This window comes from Pteropus alecto, unplaced genomic scaffold, assembly GCF_000325575.1.
Source record: "Pteropus alecto unplaced genomic scaffold, ASM32557v1 scaffold134, whole genome shotgun sequence".
Classification (NCBI taxonomy): domain Eukaryota; kingdom Metazoa; phylum Chordata; class Mammalia; order Chiroptera; family Pteropodidae; genus Pteropus; species Pteropus alecto.
Genome location: NW_006436283.1, coordinates 12901547 through 12924709, shown reverse-complemented (window position 1 = coordinate 12924709; position 23163 = coordinate 12901547). Strand labels below are relative to the sequence as shown.

The following is a 23163-nucleotide window of genomic DNA, read 5'->3' as shown; positions in this document are numbered from 1 at the left end:
TTTTGTTTATTCATTCACCAGTTAATGACATTGAATTTTTTACACTTTTTGGCTATTATCTTTAATGCTACTGTGGACATTCATGTTCAGGTTTTCTTTGAAAACATATCTTCATTGCTTTGAGCTGTATACACAGAAAAGGGATGGCTGGCTTATATGGTAATTCTTTGATTAACTTTTTGAGGAACCACCAAACTGTTTTATACAGAAGCTATACCATCTTATATTCCCATTAGCAATATATGAAGATTCTGATTCCACATCCTCACCAACACTTCTTTGTTGTCTGTTTTTTTATTTTATTTTTTAAAAAAATAACTATCCTACTGGATGTGAAGTAGTATCTCATTATGGCTTTGATTTACATTTCTGTAATGACTAATGATGTTTAGTATCTTTCCATGTGTTTATTGTTCATTTGTGTATCTTCTTTGGAGCGATGTCTACTCAAGTCTTTTGCCACTTTTGAATTAAGTTGTTTGTCTTTTGTTGTTAAGTTGTAGGGATTCTTTATATATTCTGAATTCTAGACACTTATCAAATTCAAGATTTGCAAATATTTTTTCCCATTCTGAGGGTTGTCTTTTTACTCTCGAAGACTATCTTTGATGCTCACATGTTTTATCTTCTAGTTTACTAATTCTCTCTTTATCCATATCTAAACCATTATTCAAACTATTGAGTTTTTATTTTCATAATTCTAATTTATTGTTGAAATTCTAAACTTTTATTTTCCTCAAATATTAAGCATACTACTTTTTTAAAACATGCAACATGACAGAGACTTTTAATACAGTATTTGGTCAATATTTCTCAGTAGAAACTCTCAGCATTTTTGATCAGTAATTCTGTATCTAGGATCTACAGAAGTAGTAAAGAACTGCATAAGTGGCCATTAACAAGAAACTGATTAAATTATAGTACATGATATGCTACAGCAGTTTTTAAATGAGTTAGAATTACATATGATGAAATGACAACTGTAACACAATTGGGAACCTTAAACGAGACACTTGATTTAATCTTCTCAGTTTAAACTACATTATTATCATTTTATGTAATATCATGTTCTTGTTTTTTTTTTTGTTTGTTTATTTCCTACTCTTTTTTTCCCCAGCTTTATTGAAGGATGATTCACAAATACTAATTGTATATATTTAAGGTATACAACATGTTTTGATAAACCTAAAAATCATTGTGGAATGATGATCACAATCAAGCTAATTAAGATGTCCATTTGCTAAGATCCAGAACTTATTCATCTAATAACTGAAAGTTTGTACCCTTTGAACCACATCTTCTTTCACCCCCAACCTCTGGTAACTACTGTTCTCCCCTATGTTACTATGAGTCTGACTTTATTTTTTAGATTCCACAATAAGTAAGATTATGTAGTATTTGTCTTTCTATGTCTGGCTTATTTCACTTACTGTAATATCTTCCAGGTTCATTCATGTTGTCACAAGTGTCAGGATTCCTTCTTCTTAAAGGCTGAATGGTATTCCTCTGTGTGTGTATGTGTATGTATAAAATCACATTTTCTTTATCTGTCTATCTATCTATCTTTTTTTATCCATCCATCAGTGGAAACTGAGGTTGTTTCCACATTATGGATACTGTGAATAATGCTATAATGAGCATGGGAGTGCAAATATCTCTTTGAGCTAGTAATTTTATTTCCTTTTAATACGTACTGGTTTGTACAATTGCTGGTTTGTATGATAGTTCTATTTTTTAATATTTTTAGGAGCCTCCGTACTGTTTTCCATAATAGTTGTACCAATTCACATTCCCACCAATAGCGTACAAGGATTCTCTTTTCTCCACATCACTGCCAACATTTGTTATCTTTTGACTCTTTGATAATAGCTGACCTAACAGATATGAGGAGATATGTCATTGTGGTTTTAATTTGCGTTTCTCTGATGATTAGTGACATTGAACACCTTTTTATGTACCTGTTGACCATTTGTGTATCATCTTTGGAAAAATATTTATTCAGGCTCTTTGCTCATTTTTTAATTAAGTTATTTTGTGTGTGGGGGGGAGTTCTTTGTTTGTTTGTTTTTGCTATTAAATTGAGTTTCATTTTATTGATGGTTTCCTTTGCTGTGCAGAAACTTCTTAGTTTATGTAGCTCACTTGTTTACTTTTGCTTTTGTTGCCTATACTTTTGATGTCAAATCCAAAAAATAATTGCCAAGATTAATTTCAAGGAGCTTTCCCCCTGTTTTCTTCTAGGAGTATTATGGTTGCAGTTCTTATGTTTAAGTCTTTAACCCATTTTCAGTTGATTTTTATATAAGATGTAAGATAAGAATCCAGTTTCTCTTTTACATGTGGTTATGCCTTTTCCCCAACACTGTTTATTGAAGAGACTTTCCATCTCCCATTGTTTATTTTTAGTGCCCTTGTCAAAGATTAATTGACTATATATATGTGGTTTTATTTCTAGACTCCCTATTCCGTTCCACTGGTCTATTTGTATGCTATATGTCTGTTTATATTCTAGTACCAAATGTGTTTGATTACTATAGCTTTGGAATATGATTTGAAATCAGAGAGTATGATGCCTCGAGCTTTGTCCTTCTTGCTCAGGATTACCTAGCTATTCAGGGTCTTTTCTGGTTCCATACAAATTTTAGAATTGTTTTTTCTGTTTCTGTGAAAATTGACATTGGAATTTTGATAGGGATTGCATTAGGTCCCCAGGTCATTTTGAGTAGTATGTACATTCTAAAAGATTAATTCTTCTAGTATATGAACATGGGATGTCCTTCCATTTATTTGTGTCGTCTTCAGTTTCTTTCATCAATGTCATAGTTTTCAGTGTAGATCTTTCACCTCCTTGGTTAAATTTATTCCTGAATATCTCAATCTTTTCAGTGTTAAGCATACTACTTTAAATTCTATGCCTCGTGGTTCTATAATCCTGTGAGACTATTTCTTCATGGTTTTCTGATTTTTGTGTGTGTGTGTGTGTGTCATCTTATCACTTTATTATTGTTAATTAAGGGCCAGATACTGTATATGAAAAGTTGTGGAAATAATTTGACACCTGTGTGATGTTATCTTCCTCAAAGATTTATGTTTATTTTTAGCATGTACTAGCAGTCACGGATTGCCTTAATTTTGTGGTAGACATTGGAGCTGAGGTTCAGTCCTGTAAAGGCCAGTCTAACTTGGGTTCATATTTACTCCTAGAGTACAGCTCTTCGGGCTTCCACACAAAAGTGTTGGAGTTTTACCATGTCCTCCTCCACAGCTTGGTTCTCCCTACATGCCAATATTGGTCTTCCCAGCTTCTTTAGACCTAAGTGCCAGGATTCAGTCTTTTCCTAATAATTCTTCATCATGTTCACTTTCCAGTATATTCAGGAAGGTTTTAAATTTATGTAGTTCTAGTTTTTCTTAGAGAAAACTTGGTCTGAAGTACATAATCTGCCATTACCAGAAGTAGAAATTAACAGTATATAAGTGGAAGTAAATAGCATTTAATTTACTCTTTTTAAAATGTTAGAGGAGATTCAGAGATCATCATATAATAATGTCAGCCTTACTTGTATTTTCACATACTTTCCTGGAGAAGCGGGTAAGAAATAGAGTGATCCTGTTAGCAATTGCACATATTGGATTGTTAAGTAGGTGAATATATTTTTTTCATGTTTGTCTTATCAGGGAAAAAAATGAAGACGGTTGCTCTAATTGTAACACTTATTGCCCTATACCGTAATTAATTTTTTATATGACTACATCATTCCTGAGACAGTGAAACCCTTAGAAAGAAGAACCCATTTTACCTGTGTTCAGTTTCCTAGCGCTAGGCCTGGAGTTAAGTACCCAGTAAGTGTAGAAATGAATGTATATGTTGGAAATGATTTATTTGGCTTTTCACAGTGAAGATCAGTATCAGCGTGTGCTGTTCTGAATCATCCTAAAAGATAAATTTTAATAGAGAAGGACGACTCTTTCTCACCAACTTCTTTGTTCTCGCCTCTTCTGTCTAACAGGTGGCATCTCCACAGAAAGCGATTGTGCTTTTGAGCCAGACTACGCCGTCCCACCACTTCCAGTGAGTGAAGGTATGCAGCACATTCGGATTATGGAGGGCATGTCTCGCTCTCTTCCATCCTCCCCCTTACTCACACATCAGTCTATCAGTGTTCGGCTCCAACCTGTGAAGAAGTTAACTGGTAAGGACTTTACCTAAACTTAGTATGTTTAACAGGAAACCTAACAGTATGACACTTTAGGTCATATCAGATATGTTTATGTGCATCTTTAGGTTTTCCTTTTTGGCCTTCCTAATGTGACAGACTCTTGGAAAGTGGAGCTCCTACTGATTTTAATTTAGGGAATTAGAGTAGTACTCAGTTTGACAGATTGATGTATTTATTTTCTAAATGATCCATCTGTTGTAGACATATTTTTCTAGGCTTTCAGGAAATTTCAGGTTTTGCCAGAATACACTGTTGTTCTGATTTCATTTATCAGCTTGTTCGTGTCAGATTAACAGATGGAGGTGTTATAATTTTAGGATAAGAGCTTCATAGTTCAGCAGAGGTACATCAGTCTTATTTTTGTTTGAAATCCTGGTTTGTGTATTTCATATCTATTTTTAAAAACTGATTTAGATATTTTCCTCTCCATTGTACATTCCTCCACTTCTTAATATGTTTTCTATCATTCATAAGTTGTGGATTGCACTGACTTTAATATGATCTCATAATATGAATTGCCCATCAGATCAAGTTGTTAGGTATGAAATTGTGTCTTTATTAAGTGAACTTTTGTTCTTAACCTTTTTCAGGAAATAAATTTTAGTGTCTTGAATGATACTTACGTGTGAAAATATGGGTCATTTTGTTAGATTTCTTTTAACTTCTATATATATCCTAGTGAGTGCATTGACTTGGTATTGATGGTTTATGAATGTATGGACATAAGAAATTAAGTCATTCCCAAAGGATATATTGACCACTTCCTATGTGCCTGGTTTTGAGCTAGACAGTAGTGGCAGGAGAGGAGGGGGATGTTAATTATCATATGACAATTATAAAGAAAATAAGAGGAGTGGAGGAAATGGAATTTTTAGACTGTTCCATCTATTTTGAATGAAATTTTCACAATGTTTCTATTTTTATTAAAATAATAGTATGTCTTTAGTCTATAGTTCCACAAAGCATAAGTTATTTTTCTTATATCTTACTGTTTTTAAGGCATTTTCAAATGAGTTAAAGCCTACTTTGATTCTTGGGTCATTAGATAAAATTAATAAATAGCTTAATAACATTTTACTAAAATACTTATTTCCTTCTGATATCTAAAAAATAGGATAAACTTTATGTGATTGGGCTTTATTAAAATTTTATTGCTTACAAATTCCCCCTTCTTGCAATTTAAGATATTATTGATTACTGAAAATAACAAATAACCAAATCCGATGGCTTTCAAGTAATGTTCTTCATTTTACCACACAGAAGAAATAGCAGGAAAAATTGTTTCCTTGTACAAATTAGCTGTATTTCCTGAGGTTTTAGAGATAATTACATTCCTATCCCATTTACCTGTCCTAGTTTGAACTTCAACTTAAATAGGCAACCTTTATTAAAAGATAAACACATTTAATATCAAAGTCAATAACATGCCAAATATCACAGAAGTGATGCAGGGAAGCATAATAAGAGGTATACTTGGTTAATTACATGTATGAACGATTCAGTTTTAATTTTACAGTGTTCAAAGTAAATGTATCCTGTCAAATAGTTTTGTTTTATTTGCTGAAGAGACTGTCAAGGGCCTAAGGATTTAGAGATTGGCAATGCATTTTTAAATTTCTGAATGAAAAGAATCTGTCTTCTGAAGGAGGATGCCATGAAAATTTTCTGTGGCCAATTTTCTGCCAATTGAAGCAGATGATAAGAATTTTCTGGTTTAACGCAGAATGAAATTACTTTGAAATTTAAATTTAAAATCTTAGTCGATTATTCATCAGTTATCTTTTCTTTCCTAATTATATTTTGTTATGAATAAATAAAAAGAAAGTGAATGAAGAAAGATTAGCTGACCATGAGGAAATGTCTTCCAGAGACTGGTTCTTAACAAAATGCATTAATTCAGTCCAGCCATTAGGGCTATACTTACTAATTTATCTATTTCCATGCATTTAAACTTTCAAGTGCTTTCTATTTCTCGTATTCATATTACCAACCAAATTAAATAAGTAGAGCTAGAATAGTCATCTTATTCTGCTTTCTTTTTGACATTCTGATATTTAGTCCCTTGTCTCTGCTATAGTCAAGGTAGTTTGCTTATTATTCTTCTGTGCGTTTTTCCTTAACCATTCAACAGGTATTTGTTTAGGGCCTACAAGATGTCAGGCACTGCTCTAGACACAGTTAATAGAGTGGTGAAAAAGACAATTAAATTAAGGCCCCACCTTCAAGATATTTATATTCCATTTTGGAGAGAGACTGATAATAAATGTATAACCAATAAATAAATAATTTAGATAGTGACAAATACTACAAAAGTAATAAAGTAGGAAATGGGATAGAGATGGGGTGGAGGTAGGATTTCTTTCTATGGAGTGATCAGAGAGAGTCAGAGGGGAATATATTTGAACTGAAATGTGAATAATGAGAAGGAGCCAGCCCTGAGAAGATCTGGGATCAGAGCCCTCCATGCAGAGGAAACAGCCAGTACAAAAGTCCTAAAGCAGAAAGCAGCATTGGCATGTGCAAGGAGCTCTAAGAAGACAGGTGTGGCTTCAGTGGCTTCAGCAGAGAAAGGAAGAGGGGAGGGTACTAGAAAATAGTTGAAGAGATAGGCAGAGGCCACCGTTTTTAGGGTCATGGTAAGGAGCCTACTCTGTAGGGTGTTAAGCAGAGCTGGAATGGGAAGTAATGTGATCCGATTTACCTTTTAAGCAGATTTCGTTGGCAAGTGGTGGAGGGACTAGGGCATCCCATCCCTTGTTCATTAACCTTGTACAAGTTTTCCGGATCTTTAAATAGATCTTTAACTTCTAAAAAGTGATGAAAAGACAATCTTTTTTTGTTTCTTTTATCATAATGGAGTAACTTTCTTGTCATTGTTATTATGTAACCGATGTACTCTTAGTGTATTTATTTTAGTCCTTCACACAAGTGTGTATGAAAACCCATTTGCAAAAATAGGTCCATTCCATTTCCAAATACTTTGACTTATCTTTAGTCTTCATGGAGTGAGACTGGGGAAAGGCCTGCTCAAGAATAAAGACATATAATTTGGAGCTTGAAAACTAATATTTACATACCTACCTACCTTGCTCTGTTCAGTACAAAAACAAATTAATAAACAGTGAAAGTGGTTGAGAGAAAAACTAACTCTGTGGTCATACTGCTTGAGAAAAACTAGCTCTGTGGTCATACTGCTTGAGTCTGTAATCCTGCTGTGGTTCTGTTTCTTCATGTAAAACAAAGATAACAATTTGTCCTACCTCATGGGTAGTCATCCTGCTTATTGATGATGATCACATTGTTTAATACTTGTTTAAAACTGCATTTGGCAAACATTAAATGCTCCAAATGTTTTAGCTGTTATTGTTAATAAAAGTTGTTTAAATTTGGTGGGGAGTTTTTTTAAAATTACTTTTAACATTAGATACCAATTTCGAACTTTGAAACTTCACATGTTTTAAAAATCATACTTTTAAATAATGATGATAATTCTCATTTGAACACCTACTGTAACACACACACATATTAGCTCCTGTATTCTTCATGTGTATCTCCATTTACAGATGAGTAAATTAAGTGTTAGGTAAAATGTCTTGCTCAAAATAATACAACTAGCAAGCTGTCAGAGCCAGAGTTAAACTCCAAACCCAGGTCCTTAAACTCCAAATCTATCTCATTATACCAGTGAAGAAATTGAGAAGTTAGCTAACTCACCCAAGACATCTGGTATATTGGTTAATACCTTTTTATCTAAGTAGCAGAAGATATAGCCAAATGGTTTAAGCAGTAAAGAGAGACTAGAAGTCATAGAGGCCAGGCAAGCCTCAAGGTTCACTTGGCTTAGTTGGATATTGCTGTGCATTAGGGAAGATGTGGAAGAGAGTATGTAAGGACAACACGCTGTTGGCCCCCATTGTTTGCGGTAACAGGATTGCCACAGCTCTCTAGATTCTTATTCAGTGCTCTTTCCAAGATGTTTTTGATCATAATATCATGAAACCCATCAGCATATTCCTTAAAATATTGATGATTAGAATGCCAGTAGTTTCATTCATTCAATACTTACCTATTCATACTGTTTGCCTATTATGTACTCTGTAAGTTTAGTAGAAGTTAAATTTTCAGTATTCACAGTCAATAAATGTTAGTTGCAAAGATTATAATTTTAAGAGCTTTGTGTGACTTTCAGCTATGTCAAATATTATTAGTTCTGAACCTTTGGAAGGTGGCCTTCAAGCATTTTTTTAATTGCCTTAAGTGAGTCCCTCTACCTTTCTGAGGAGTAACCTTCAAATACTGATGTCAGATAGATTATTACATAGTCTCTGGGGGAAAAAAACACAATTTTGACCCTATTTTAAAAAGTATTTGCTACCACTATCTGGGAATGACTATGTAGCAAAGCCAGTTTAGAAGGTAAATAAGTCACAATAACGAATCTGATCATGCTACAGCATAGTTATTTTAGCTACTAGCTTCAGCCAAAATATTATTTTCATCATGAATAAAATGGAATCATTGACTTGTTTCTGAGACATCGTGAGAAAATTTAAAGATATTTTGACATTAAAAAGAGCCTATGCATAATGTTAATGTACATAGTCTGATACATTCTAGTGTAGTTATTATATGTTCTTCACATAAGAATAATTATCTTGCAATTTTTTGGAAACACTGGAATTCAGGATATACTTTAGTGAATTTTATTATTAGAAAAAATACAGGTTGCTGTGAAGATTAAATAAGATTTCTTAAACATACAACCTAGCATGTAATAAACATTGAATAAATGTTAATTCTCATTTTTATCTTGGATAAAATGGAAACATAGTCTTGAGAAAATTATTGAAAAGCCAATTTGAAAATATAAAAAGCTTAGAGATCGTGTTAGTCTACACAGTTTGATTTATTTCATTGTACTCATGATACCGTAGCATGAGTAAATATCTTGTATTTTCAGAAAAAAATACTAGAATTCAAGATGTATTATAGTGAATTTTATTAGATTAAAAAATAGAATAGACGTGTGGTCATCTAAGCTCTCATTAGTCTTAAGTTAGATATTTCTATTTTAATTTCCATATAGATAAAATATCTTACCAGATATTTTTATAGGCGAAATGAGAAACTATATATGAATACTTTTAAGCTCTTAGAATGATGGTACTAATTAAACTGGATCTGGACCTCACTCAAGTACTGTTTCTAATTCAGAGTCTCTAATTTTATGCGTTGAAGATAGATGATGATGCTGTCCTAAATGCCAAGGTTTACTCAATGTTGACGTGGCTCCCCTGGCTGGCCTTGTAGCCTCTCATACCGAAAGTAGAGAACATTAGGGAGTTATTAGTTAATTCAGTTTAGATCATTTCAGTTATCATGAGTCAGTACTGTTATAGAAAATCAGAGCCAGACTGTAAAGTGGTAAAGAGGGATTTTATTCAGGAACTATTGCAATGGGGAAAAAGAGACCTCAGTATAGAACTAGGCTCAATTTCTAATATAGTAAAGACAGCTAAGGATTTATAGCCAAGGAGGAAGGTGGGGCGGGCAACAGTGTATGAAAAATTACTAAGAGGAGACATCAACGATAGGGAGATTTGTGCTAAACTAATTTAACAGAACTTTTGCTGAAGGCAGGCCAGGGTGATCAGATATCAAGGGAGATTCTAGCTAAACTGACTTAGCAGGATTCTTGCTACAACTGGGCTATGCTGCAGATGATAAGGCCCAATTATGAGGCATAGTGGAGAAGAGGGCCGAGAAGGAGCCTGACAACAAGGAGTCTTTGTCAGTATGTATATTTTGAGTACCAAAATGTCAACATATATTATCAAATGAATCCTTTCGTGATGTTTACACACACTGGATTTGGATAGTGCTGTATTGGTCAAGAGCCCAGGCTTTTCAGTAGGTCAAAAGACCATGTTAAAATTCCATACTCATTCATTTGTAAGCTGTATCTCTGGACAGCTTAACTCTTTTTGACCATCTGTCCTTATATGTAAGTAAGAATAATAATATCTTAGAGCTGAGAGGAATACAGAAATGTCTGTAGAGAGTTTCTCTATGTACCTAGCACTTACTGTGTTAAACATTTGACTTGACAGTTAATTGCTTTTTAAATATCATTATCTTTAAACGCCATTAAGCTCTATAACATTCAGTACTATACCCAGAATGTAATTCTCAATATTTAAAAAAGCCTAAAAGAAAACACAGATTTACTTGTCACAAAATTATATAAGCTAACTTATTTTGCTTTTGATGAAATTATGTCACCTTACTGTGATCAATACAGTAATTGTTTAAATTAATAAATAAATTTTTTTATAGATAAAATCTTTCAAATGGAAGTTTATATGGGGGAAAATGATAAAAGAAATTCTAACAGGTGAAAAAGTTGACAATCACTTGGTCAGTAATCTCAGCTATCCTGTCCAGGGAAGAAGAAAATATTTTCTATCCTTCTAGGTTCTTTTGGCTGGTCTTAACCCACATACATGAGAGATCAGAGACCCCACATACATGAGAGGTTCAGCGGCAGAAAGGTCAAATGGGGTACATGTGGCATCCTGAGCCAAGGGTGAGGGAAGAGTCTTGGGGCTTCAGAAGAGAGGGAGGTTTTTCGCCTGACCGTAAGAAGAGCCGATGCTCAGTCATTAGGAGCTTGCCCTGACCTGTAGATAGGTCATAAGAAATCTTTCTAGTAATAACTCTTATTATGGGCAAGGTCCCCAAGTTAGATTCTAGGTAGTTAAGGGAGGGGCAGAAGTTTCTTCTGAACCCCCAGTTGCTTTCAGCTTAAAATAATCTACATGCCAAAGTAGCACATTTTAGGGATGTCTGTTCTGAACCCCTTCAATCCTTTTTAGCTGGTATTTGGTGGTTCTAAGAGTCAGGTATCACTTTTAAACATAGTAGATACCATGAAGTTTACAGGAAAAAAATTCATCTTTGTCCATGCTTCCTCTGTTATCTTTCCCAGAAAATTCACCATGATTTTATGCCACAGTTCCTAGGAAGCCTGTTTTTATACTTAATTGTCTCTGTCTTCTCTGCTTGCTTATATGCCCACTTCCTGTGGAATGTGAGCAGTTCACAGAGTGTTAGATGTTGAATGTAAAGACTAAATATTGGTCATCAGAAGTACTTCTCATTCACAAAGCATCATGAAAGACAAATAAGTAAAATATTCATGATTAAGAAGAGATCCTTTTAGTGACTCTCCGAACAGGAATTATAGTATGGGATTATAGAAAGTTTAGCGCTGAATATATATTCATGTTATAATATTAGAACTTATTATAATGCTAAACCATATTTTTCCTCCTTATAGAAAATTATGTGCTCAAATTAATTGATATATTCAGCCCATATGAGTAATAAATATGTGCAATGACAGAATACTCCTTCCCTGGTGAACATTTTAAACACCAGAGGGCAGAGTGTTTCAAAGGACATTTTCATTATAAATATATCATTGTCATTTATTCTTTCATGGCATTGGCTGCCTTTTTAAAAATATGGCAATTCCAATAGACATATGAAAAGATGCTTAATGTCATTAATCATCAGAGAAATGCAAATTAAAACCACAATGAGATATCACCTTACACCTATGGGAATGGTTATCATCAGTAAATCAAAAAGCAAGTGTTGTGTTGGGGAGGATGTGGAGAAAAGGCACCCTCGTACACTGTTAGTGGGATTCCTCAAAAAATTTAAAATAAAACTACCTTATGATCCAGCAATTCCACTTATGAGTATTTATCCAAAGAAAACTAAAACACTAATTTGAAAAGATATTTATACTCCCATGTTTATTGCAGTGCTTTTTACAATATCCAAGATATAGAAGCAACCTAAGTGCCCATCAGTAGATAATTGGGTAAAGAAGTGGTACATATGTACAATAGAACATTACTCAGCCTTAAAAAAAAATTTACTATTTACAAGGGCATAGATAGACCTAGAGGGTATTATGCTAAGTGAAATAAGTCAGACATAGAAAGACAAATACCATATGATTTCACTTACATGTGGAATCTAAAGAACAAAATGAACAAACAAAATGGAAACAGACTCATAGATACAAAGAACAAACTGGTGATTGCCAGATGGGAGCGGGGTTATGGGGCTGGGTGAAAAAGGTGAAGGGATTAAGAAGTACAAATTGGTAGTTACAAAATACTCATGGGGATGTGAAGTATGGCATAGAGAATATAGTCAATAATATTATAATAACTATGTGTAGTGCCAGGTAGGTACTAGATTAATCAGAGAGATAACTTCATAAATTATTTAAATGTCTAACCACTATGCTGTACACCTGAAGCTAATATAATATTGAATGTTAACTCTTAATTGAAAAATAAAAATAGTAAGACACCAAAAAAAAGAAATAAAGCCATTTTAGAATCATCTATATGTATGAATAATCTGTTTTGTTTAGACAACATAATGAACAGTGTTCTGATATATACCAGAGTTGGTTGAACATCAATGTTTTCCCTCCTTTTCTGGCTTCTGAAAGTGACCAGTAAAAAAATAGGTTATACACACACACATATGCACACATACACACACATATACACACACATATATATGTGTATGTATCATTTAGTGAATTTAATAAATTCAGATTTGTTTAATAAATTAAGTAAAGTGAGAGAAAGATTTGATATGTATATTTTAAAGCTCAATATACCCTTTTATGTTGTATTTATCAATAAAGACATTCTGAAAGAGCCACCTGCTAGCTAATGAACTTTTTCAAATGTTGATATTATAATTTAGAGATAGCATCATACATGTGGGAAAATTTTATTCAGGGGTTAGGTAATAAAGTAAACATATCAAGTAAAAACTATATATAATGAATATTATCCTCACAAATCCCTTAAATATCATTCATGACATTCATTAAACAGAAATACTACTTCTTAATATGTCCAAACCTGCCAGTTTATCCTACTCTCTTATTGACCACCAGACGAATAGTTGGCTTTTTAAAGAATTTTTTTTTCCTTCTCCTTTAGTCATTATAAATTGAAGTCCTGATCTGGGACAGTAATGATTCCTTGGAAAGGAAAAAATCCCACATTAGAAATCTGGCCAAAGCTTGAATTACTATAAAAAGTAGAATGGATACTTTCTTACTTCCTTGAGAATAAGGATTTTATATTTCACCTCTTTACAAGTATTACCCTATCTATAAGCACTGTGGAGTTTAGCACTGATAATTACTCCTTAGACAAGCTTATAAAGGGGGAAGACTGGGAAAATAATGGAAAAAAAAAAAGAATATAAAACTCTGTAAGTTTTAGAATGGTTTAAATTAATCAGAAGGGAGTTAAAAATTAGCCATGGGAATAGTTTAGCCCCTTAAATCTCTCTCCACCCTTACATTATGTTAAAGCCATTTTTTCAAAAACAAAAATAAAACAAAACCTATGTACTTTGTCTTTTAAGGTACCATAGCCATTTCCTCATGCCAGTCAGTTCATGCAGCGCATAAGCAACATGAAAATGAAAGCCAGTGGAAAAATGATCTGTTGTCCAAGTTTGTATTTTTTGCACAATTATTCTGGAATCCATCTAATGCATAGATCAGCTCAGCTTGACTTGGGGGAGAGATGAACTTGCCCTCTTTTTCCAAAGGTATTGAGTTATTGGTCTTCTAAAAGTCACAACTAAAGAGAGTGTCCCTCGGAAATAATCATTGGGGCAAGACAATATTTGATTTAAAAAGTTTATTAGAAGAGATTAGACTGTCAAGGAAACAAAACTGAGGTGCGCTGTCCATGAAATTTTCAAATCTAACGTAAATACTTATTTTTAAGTTTGCCCTACCGCTTTCTAATTAGGTGAAATAAAAAGTAACTGAAAATCATTTGGAACAAATTTCTCACTTTGCATATTCTTTAGAAATTGCTCATACTTCTTTATTGCCAAGTTATCATTTTTAAAAGACATTTATAAGTCATGCTGGTGCAGTAGAATTACTTTTACATCATTATGTTAAATAATTCTTTAACACTAGTCCACAGCATCTGTTTACTATAATTCTAAAATGAAATCACTCTTTGCAACAAATATGTGCAATGGGATGAGACCAAATATTCAATCAAACATAAAAAGTAGCTTGAAGAAATATTTACTCTTTTAGGCCATTTTCCATCTGTTGAGTTCTATTGAAATTCATTTCCCCTTTTTATCTTTGCTGTTTTGCTTAAGTAGGTATTTTTAAATAAGATAACATACATTTTTAGAGTTTCAAGCCATTAAATTATACTTTATTTCCATAATTGCTTTAGGAAGAAGGTAGAAAATATACTATTACCCATAATTTATTGATGATGAACTTGAAGAGTGGAGTTAAGTGGTTTACCCAGGGTTATGTGCAGTAAGCAAGTGAGCCATTATTACAAATAGATTAGAAGACTAGTCAAGTGCATGTCCTTCCTACCACATTGCAGTCCTTTTTATTCACATTTAACCGAAGTTATCATCATATATGGAGATCAATACATCATAAACCTATGACTAACAAATATATAATTATACTAGAATTATTATAGTGGCAGTGCTGCCCACATAAGAGAACGATGTAATAAATTCACCTAATTGTTTTGCTTTACTTTGTGTCAGAACATTTCATTAACTGTATGGTGATGGGAAAGAAACATACTTTGATATGATGTTGAAGTTTCATATAGAATTGCTCTAAGTAGATGAATAACACCAATGGACCATGCTTTAGAAACCTATTGAAAAAGTTTTTCTATACAAGGCAGTTCAGAGCCATGGCTAGAATACTGCAGAGAGAGTACCATTAGCACTGCTAAATCCATGCATTGACACTTTCCCAAGTTCCCCCTTCTCCCACGATTCTTTTTTGAAGCTATCCTGCTGTCCAGTGGAAGGGAAGGGACTCTTCTGGATTCCTGGGAGGTGAGGAGAAGCTATGACAACAGGAATGGAAAAAAAAAAAGAATATAAAACTCTGTAAGTTTTAGAATGGTTTAAATTAATCAGAAGGGAGTTAAAAATTAGCCATGGGAATAGTTTAGCCCCTTAAATCTCTCTCCACCCTTACATTATGTTAAAGCCATTTTTTCAAAAACAAAAATAAAACAAAACCTATGTACTTTGTCTTTTAAGGTACCATAGCCATTTCCTCATGCCAGTCAGTTCATGCAGCGCATAAGCAACATGAAAATGAAAGCCAGTGGAAAAATGATCTGTTGTCCAAGTTTGTATTTTTTGCACAATTATTCTGGAATCCATCTAATGCATAGATCAGCTCAGCTTGACTTGGGGGAGAGATGAACTTGCCCTCTTTTTCCAAAGGTATTGAGTTATTGGTCTTCTAAAAGTCACAACTAAAGAGAGTGTCCCTCGGAAATAATCATTGGGGCAAGACAATATTTGATTTAAAAAGTTTATTAGAAGAGATTAGACTGTCAAGGAAACAAAACTGAGGTGCGCTGTCCATGAAATTTTCAAATCTAACGTAAATACTTATTTTTAAGTTTGCCCTACAGCTTTCTAATTAGGTGAAATAAAAAGTAACTGAAAATCATTTGGAACAAATTTCTCACTTTGCATATTCTTTAGAAATTGCTCATACTTCTTTATTGCCAAGTTATCATTTTTAAAAGACATTTATAAGTCATGCTGGTGCAGTAGAATTACTTTTACATCATTATGTTAAATAATTCTTTAACACTAGTCCACAGCATCTGTTTACTATAATTCTAAAATGAAATCACTCTTTGCAACAAATATGTGCAATGGGATGAGACCAAATATTCAATCAAACATAAAAAGTAGCTTGAAGAAATATTTACTCTTTTAGGCCATTTTCCATCTGTTGAGTTCTATTGAAATTCATTTCCCCTTTTTATCTTTGCTGTTTTGCTTAAGTAGGTATTTTTAAATAAGATAACATACATTTTTAGAGTTTCAAGCCATTAAATTATACTTTATTTCCATAATTGCTTTAGGAAGAAGGTAGAAAATATACTATTACGCATAATTTATTGATGATGAATTTGAAGAGTGGAGTTAAGTGGTTTACCCAGGGTTATGTGCAGTAAGCAAGTGAGCCATTATTACAAATAGATTAGAAGACTAGTCAAGTGCATGTCCTTCCTACCACATTGCAGTCCTTTTTATTCACATTTAACCGAAGTTATCATCATATATGGAGATCAATACATCATAAACCTATGACTAACAAATATATAATTATACTAGAATTATTATAGTGGCAGTGCTGCCCACATAAGAGAACGATGTAATAAATTCACCTAATTGTTTTGCTTTACTTTGTGTCAGAACATTTCATTAACTGTATGGTGATGGGAAAGAAACATACTTTGATGAGATGTTGAAGTTTCATATAGAATTGCTCTAAGTAGATGAATAACACCAATGGACCATGCTTTAGAAACCTATTGAAAAAGTTTTTCTATACAAGGCAGTTCAGAGCCATGGCTAGAATACTGCAGAGAGAACCATTAGCACTGCTAAATCCATGCATTGACACTTTCCCAAGTTCCCCCTTCTCCCACGATTCTTTTTTGAAGCTATCCTGCTGTCCAGTGGAAGGGAAGGGACTCTTCTGGATTCCTGGGAGGTGAGGAGAAGCTATGACAACAGGAAGGTTCTCCAAGCCCAGTAGGGAAAGACCTTGAGAAGCATGAGATGGAACTGAAACTCTGTTTCACCAGTGATTAACACAAGGAATTTCCTATATCATGAGTGGAAGGCTGTGCTCATTTTCAGGGAAGTTACTGTCTTTTGAACCTTTCTGCGTCTAGAAGGAATACAAGAAGTAGTATATATCTCTTTGAAATTGATGCCATTGCTACTATATTAGATAGTCAATTGATGGTTCTGTAGTTTTGGTATCTGATGCTACCACCTAAGTGAAAGGCATTTAATCAGGTTTTTAATATCTCTTAGTATCTAAAAATAGATTTTCTGCAGTTTTACATTCTAGACAGTTCCTTACTTGTCACTGTCTAATTTTACCATTTACCCAATAAATTATGACGATAACACAGGCACATATTAGCTTGCTAATGTATTGTTAATCTTTTTAGTTACCTTATATGCAGGTTTTTTGTTAGTGACTACTTAGTTACTATATTTTGCAATATATATTCATTCACACAGCTCTGATTTAGGAATTCGGAAGAGAAAAATCTGGAGAGGAATCAGTAAGAGAGGAGTTTATAGCTTTAAGGCATGAGGAGCTTACAGGTTTTTAATATAAATCGTTCCCAGAATCCATGTCACAGCTCCTTATATGGTGCTGCTTTTTTCCTCTCGGTTGCTATGACAACAGCAGCACTGCACCATTCATCGGCTCTGGACCTGGGCTGCATTGCTAGCCTTCCGTGTTACTCCTGAATGTTAAGAACATCCGTGAATCATTCACTATGTTAACGCTGCGCCATTAGAAACCTCAGAACCAGTTCTTCCAGCAATTTGGGCTAACAGAAGGGTAAACTAAACTGCGCCACAGAGAAAGACGTATAAAAGTATTTCTTTTTTCCTGAGGGAATCATGCAATCTGTATTTGCTGCAGTATTCTGAAAGGATAAGCTAGGTTAGGCTATCTAACGAAAAGAACTCGTCCATGTAATCTGTTTTGAAATCATTAGCTGTTCAAAACAAATACCCCGTTGCATCTCTGGATATAAAAAGAAGCAGGTGATGTTGTTAGGGGTTCTAAGCTCCTTTGGGAGCATCATTTGAGCTTTGGGACCGTAATCAACATTTGCTGTATGAAGTATCACCTGTAACGCACAGTAAGTTCTGGGCAGTGTGAAGAGCTGGCTGGAGAAGATTAAAGTGTGGATCATTACTGATGTGTCAGATCTGATAACGGCAGGATCAGTGAATAAGAAGAAGCCTTTTAAGGTTTTCAGGAGAAAAGACTATCTAGTATTGACTAATGAGGAAGACAAACTAAAGCCTGTGAGTATGATGAGCAGAGTGTTTGTGTGTTACATGGATTGCTGAGCTATAAGGCCTACTCTGAGCTTTGTGGAAAAATAAACGCAACCTAAGAGAATTTGACACTTAGTTTTCAGGGAAGCCATTAAGAAATGTCATTAGGCACATTAATTTTTAATTGTGTGTTCTTTTACTTTGTGAGTGTGTCTATATGAATCTTTTAAAATAGTTTCATATTTTAAAAAAGATTTCATTGTGAAGAAAGCTGTTAACTCATTTTTTGTAAAATGTAAATGTGAAGGTCAGAATGCTTTTTTTGTTAGATTGTGATTCCAGAATAGATTTCTACTTCCTATTGCAATATCCTTACATGTAAAGTACATTTTAAAAATATAACAGTTATGGAAATTTAGAATTTCGTTAGCATGCTTCTTTAACACATCAAATCTTTATTTCATTAACTGGAGTGCTTACAAATGAATGCTCTTGCATCGTTTTAAGGATTTTTTAAACTTGATATTATTTGCTAGTTATGTTGATTTATGTTGTGTTTTCCCAGTAGAGAAAGGTAAATGAAAGATTTTCCATCCTTGTATTTTTAGACCGTTTGTTAATTATCACTTTAAGATAAATTGAATTTATAGATTGACTTTTCTCAAAAGATTTTGTCTATTTGGCTTTTAATTTCTCTTTTTAGTTCTTTAGCTAACCATGGTAATTTAGAAATGGACTAAAAGTAGGAACTTGGTTTTTCAAAATTAGAATATTTAGACTGATCTCCAGCAACTTCACAAAGGAAAAAGGCATTTCATCTGGGCTTATTCTTTGAGTTATTTATCTTCCTTAATTACTCTTCTTAAATGCATTTTGTTCAGAGAAGATGTACTTTAGGGACATAATTGGGTTCCTTTAATTTACACAATTAGGGAAAAAGGGTTTTGTTATTTTGTTATTACTGCAGTTTGATTTATATTCTTTTTCTATTTTGAGATTTTTGCCTGTAGATGTGTACATAAGACTTTGTCCGATACTTAAGAAACCTTTAAATAGGGAGAATTAATATTTTAAAGGATAATGAAAGTATTAATCACTTACATTTACCATCATATCTATCATTAATAACAAGATTTTACTTTGGTTTGAAAGCTTGTAATAGATTAAATAAATTGAACATTTTAACCATTGCCATCCAAGAATATATGAATTTTAAAATTTATGTATATTTAATAACTGTACATTGTAAGTTAACACTTTTTTATGACTAGTCTGTCCTCATGAATGTATACAAAAGGTTTTTTATTCCATTGCCTCTGAAACCATAATTCTTATTAATGGTAACAAAGACTGATTTGAGTACTTTTTAATAAGGGTTACGTTTTTAATTATAGATTTATTTATTTTAAAGTAATCTTTCTTGGAGCACATCCTGCGATATTTTTATTTTAGGGGCCTTGTCCAATGGATATATTCCTAAAAGGTTGTATATAAGCATATTTGTTTGTTTGTAAATTGTCTAATTTAAAATCCACTAGTGAAGCTCCCTATTTGAGAGATTCTGTAATAAGCCGATTTGGTGAATCTGTATATTATATGCTGTACTAGGTTTTCTTAATGTAAGACCCATCTGGTTTATTTTAGTATGTAAAGATTCAAGTTGCAGATTGAACAGGCAGCGTTCTGTGATAAAAAATAAGCCTCATGCTTTGGACTTATAATTTAATCCTTCAGTTTCAAAATAGTCTGACATCTTCAGGTTTACTTTCTGAAATCCTTTGAAGTCTTTATAATATTATTTATATAACAGATAACTGGGTAAAATCTTAGTTGATAGTAGGCATTGATTTTATTTGGGAAGAATGTGCTAGTGAATAGATAATACATTAAATTTATAAATATAAAAGGCTTCAGTTTCTTCCCTAGTTTCCATTAACTAAAACATAAACTCATCATCCTAATAACACTTCTGATTATCTAAAAATGTTTTAGTACCGTTAATAGGTTTTTACTAGGAAATAGGTGCCTTATTTCTGTCAGGATCTACATTAAGACTCAAAGTCTCACATTGGTGATTATTTTAAAAGAATAATTTCTAGTTATTTTTTCCTCATGGGAATCAGTCATAATATTTGTATGATAATTGTGTATTCTTTATTGCTCCAGCATTCTATAGTAAAACATTTTAACCACTTGTAAGCTTTGCAGCTTAGGACATGTTAACCTCTCTGAAGTTTCTCTTCTATAAAATTAATGAAATAATGCCTTATTATATTGTCATTGTAGGCACTAAGAAAGAAAGAATATATAAAAGATCTAGTATAGTGCTTGTCATAATGGAAATATCCTCTAAGTAATAATTCTCTTTCTCTGCCCTTCATCTCCACTGGCCTACTTCAGTGGTTCTTGGACTTTTCCTTGGGAATATTTTTAGGACAGAGGAATTTGAATGCACACCAGAGAGGTGTGAGATGTAGCCTGCAGGGGCATCCAGAAGCAAACCTGGAAATATTTTGGAAGTCTTATATTTTTTTTCTTTTAAAATAGTCTACGTTCTACATTTCTTATCATAAAAAATATTTTCCAAAGAAAATCTTTAATTAAAACTCACTCTTCAAGAAAATATGCCACATTTTCTCTTATAAATTTATATACTACTGCGTATCTGTATGAATTCTCAAGTTTAAGACATACTACTTAGATCTCTTGGTCTGGGTATTATTTGGGGGAAATAAAGATCCTGAAATAAAAGAAGTGTATATTTCTCTGGAAAAACAGATTGAGAATCAAGAGGCAGGAATGAAAAACAAATCTAATTAAAGGTAGAAGGCTTACCCACTTCAAAGGAGTGAGAAGTGGTAAGGGATTGGGTCCAGCTGTAGTGAGATGTGAAAGGAATATCTTCATGTCAGAAATAAAGAAGAATGATGATGGAGAACCTAATAGTTGATCATTGTTAAAGCTGTGAGAAGTCTTGCAATAAAGGAACCTATTTAACTGTGTAGCATCTCTAAAAGTTATCTGACAACAGAGCCCCTTTTGTTTTCTTGTGCAACTCCTACAGAATCTTGTCCAACAAGTAAGTGTACCAAGGAGCACACTTAGGGAGTTAAGTGACTACAGGAAGTTATGTCATTTAGAAGGAAAGAAAAATGGGTAACTGCAGAACAAAGTATGACAGCAATCATGTTGGCACTCCAGAATATTATAGAAAAGCTACATTTTGCTCAACTTCCCCAGATAAATCGCGCTTTAATGTTTTAAAGAGTAGTATAGTGTTTTTTAGGTGGGAGTAAAGATTGTATTTACCAGATGGATTAGAAAGGGAAATGATAAATAAGGTAACTTGAGTAAAAACTTGAAGCAAGAGGACAGGATGCATTCAAATGGTAAAATACATTGGTTAGTCTGGAGCTTAAAGGATGCTGTGGAAGAGAAAACCGAGACTAGATTAAGGCAGCCTTTGGGGCAGTGGTAAACTAGGATGGTAGCAGTGGAAAAGGTACAAAGAGAAAAAAGATTTCGAGGAATAAGCAGATTGGTGACCAACCAGTTAGTTATAGAATCCAGGAATATAGAAGATCTGTCAAAAATGATTCCAAGATTTTAAGAATGGAAATTGATGGCCTCATTTATAGGAACAGAGAGATTAGGAGCGATGATTTTGAGAAAATGAGACACATTGAGTTCAAGATGATAGTACAATATTAGAGTGGAACTATAGTTTTTATACTTTAAAAAGAAATAATATTTTAAAATATAAATTTGGAAGGTATACACGTAGAGAATAGATAAAACTTTAAGAATAGGTAAAAATCACTTTAAAAAGAATAGAACAAATAAATAGAAAAGATGGGGGATAAATATTCATGTGCATTTACCAGGCATTTTCACTTTAACTCATTTGATCTTTTCAGTAGCATTTTGAATTACTATAGCTCTGGTCTTATAGATAAAGAAAACAAGACCTAATCAAGTTAATCATTAAGCAATTTAGGCATAAGAGATCATGATTCCAAATTAGGTCTTTCTCTAACTTCAGTACCTACTCTAAGGGGTCAAGAAGTAAACCTAAGGAATAGAAAAATTCATGTTAAAAGACAGATGAGATTAGTAAGGAGCAGTCTGAAAGATATTGGGAGAACCAAGGTGGTATAACTACTATGGAAGCTGAAGTTTGAGAGGGTTTCAGAGAATATTTAATCACTGTTTTCAAATTCACATAGAGTTCGTGAATACAGATTTATACGGGACCATGAATCTGTTATGTGGTTCTGCTTTTTGCTTTCCTGAACTCTTAGCTGCAGTGGTCCATATTAGGCAAATAATTATATTCTGTTGCTTTAAAGAGGAGAAAGAGAGGCTGCATAAAATGGGTAGGAATGTAGGTAGGAGAAGGTAGCATCTAATGAAAAATTCACAGCCAAATACGCTTTTTAGAGTTCTAGCTGGTTTTTTGGTGCCTCTAATTTATAGTCACATATAGGACTCTTCAAGACTTTTGAAGGTAATTTTTCTCTCCATTTAACATCATCACCCCAATAAATTTCCCTTTATTATTTTAACTTAGCTGAACTAGGCAAGATGACTCTCTTACATTGACATCTGTGATAATGGTTAGTAGTTCAGATTCTGCCGCTTACTTTGTAATATTGATTATGTTATATAACCTCTCTGTTTCCATTTCCTCTTCTATGAAATAGATATAACAACTTCCATAGGGTTTGTAAAGATTAAATGAGTTTAAATGAGTTTTTAAAGGGAAAATACTTACAACAGCCTCTAGTACTTAGTAAGTACTCAATAATAATTGATGATGATTTCCCTTATTGGCAAATGCAAGACTGTATTTATCTCTTTCTGTACCTTTCTTTACTTTTCCAGTTTTTCCTTTGGTGGGAAGGGAAACTTTTTATTTTTACTTGTTAGGTTAAGTGTTTAATGTGAGCAGAGAGTTAAAGCTCTGAACAGAAGA

The 23163-nt window shown here is 33.3% G+C and overlaps 1 protein-coding gene across 6 annotated transcripts in view; it reads left to right on the top strand.

Annotated features, from left to right (window-relative positions):
* The window catches only part of TANC2 (tetratricopeptide repeat, ankyrin repeat and coiled-coil containing 2), a 293951-nt gene that overhangs the window by 99435 nt on the left and 171353 nt on the right, over positions 1–23163 (top strand). For 3 of the 6 annotated variants that reach the window (XM_006912329.2, XM_025047068.1, XM_025047067.1), the window contains exon 4: positions 4011–4082. In XM_006912329.2, the coding sequence (XP_006912391.1) occupies positions 4011–4082 (72 nt within the window). Of the gene's footprint in view, positions 1–4010; positions 4194–23163 lie in introns of all 6 variants that reach the window. The other 3 variants (XM_025047066.1, XM_015589791.1, XM_025047065.1) reach the window with 1 other exon arrangement.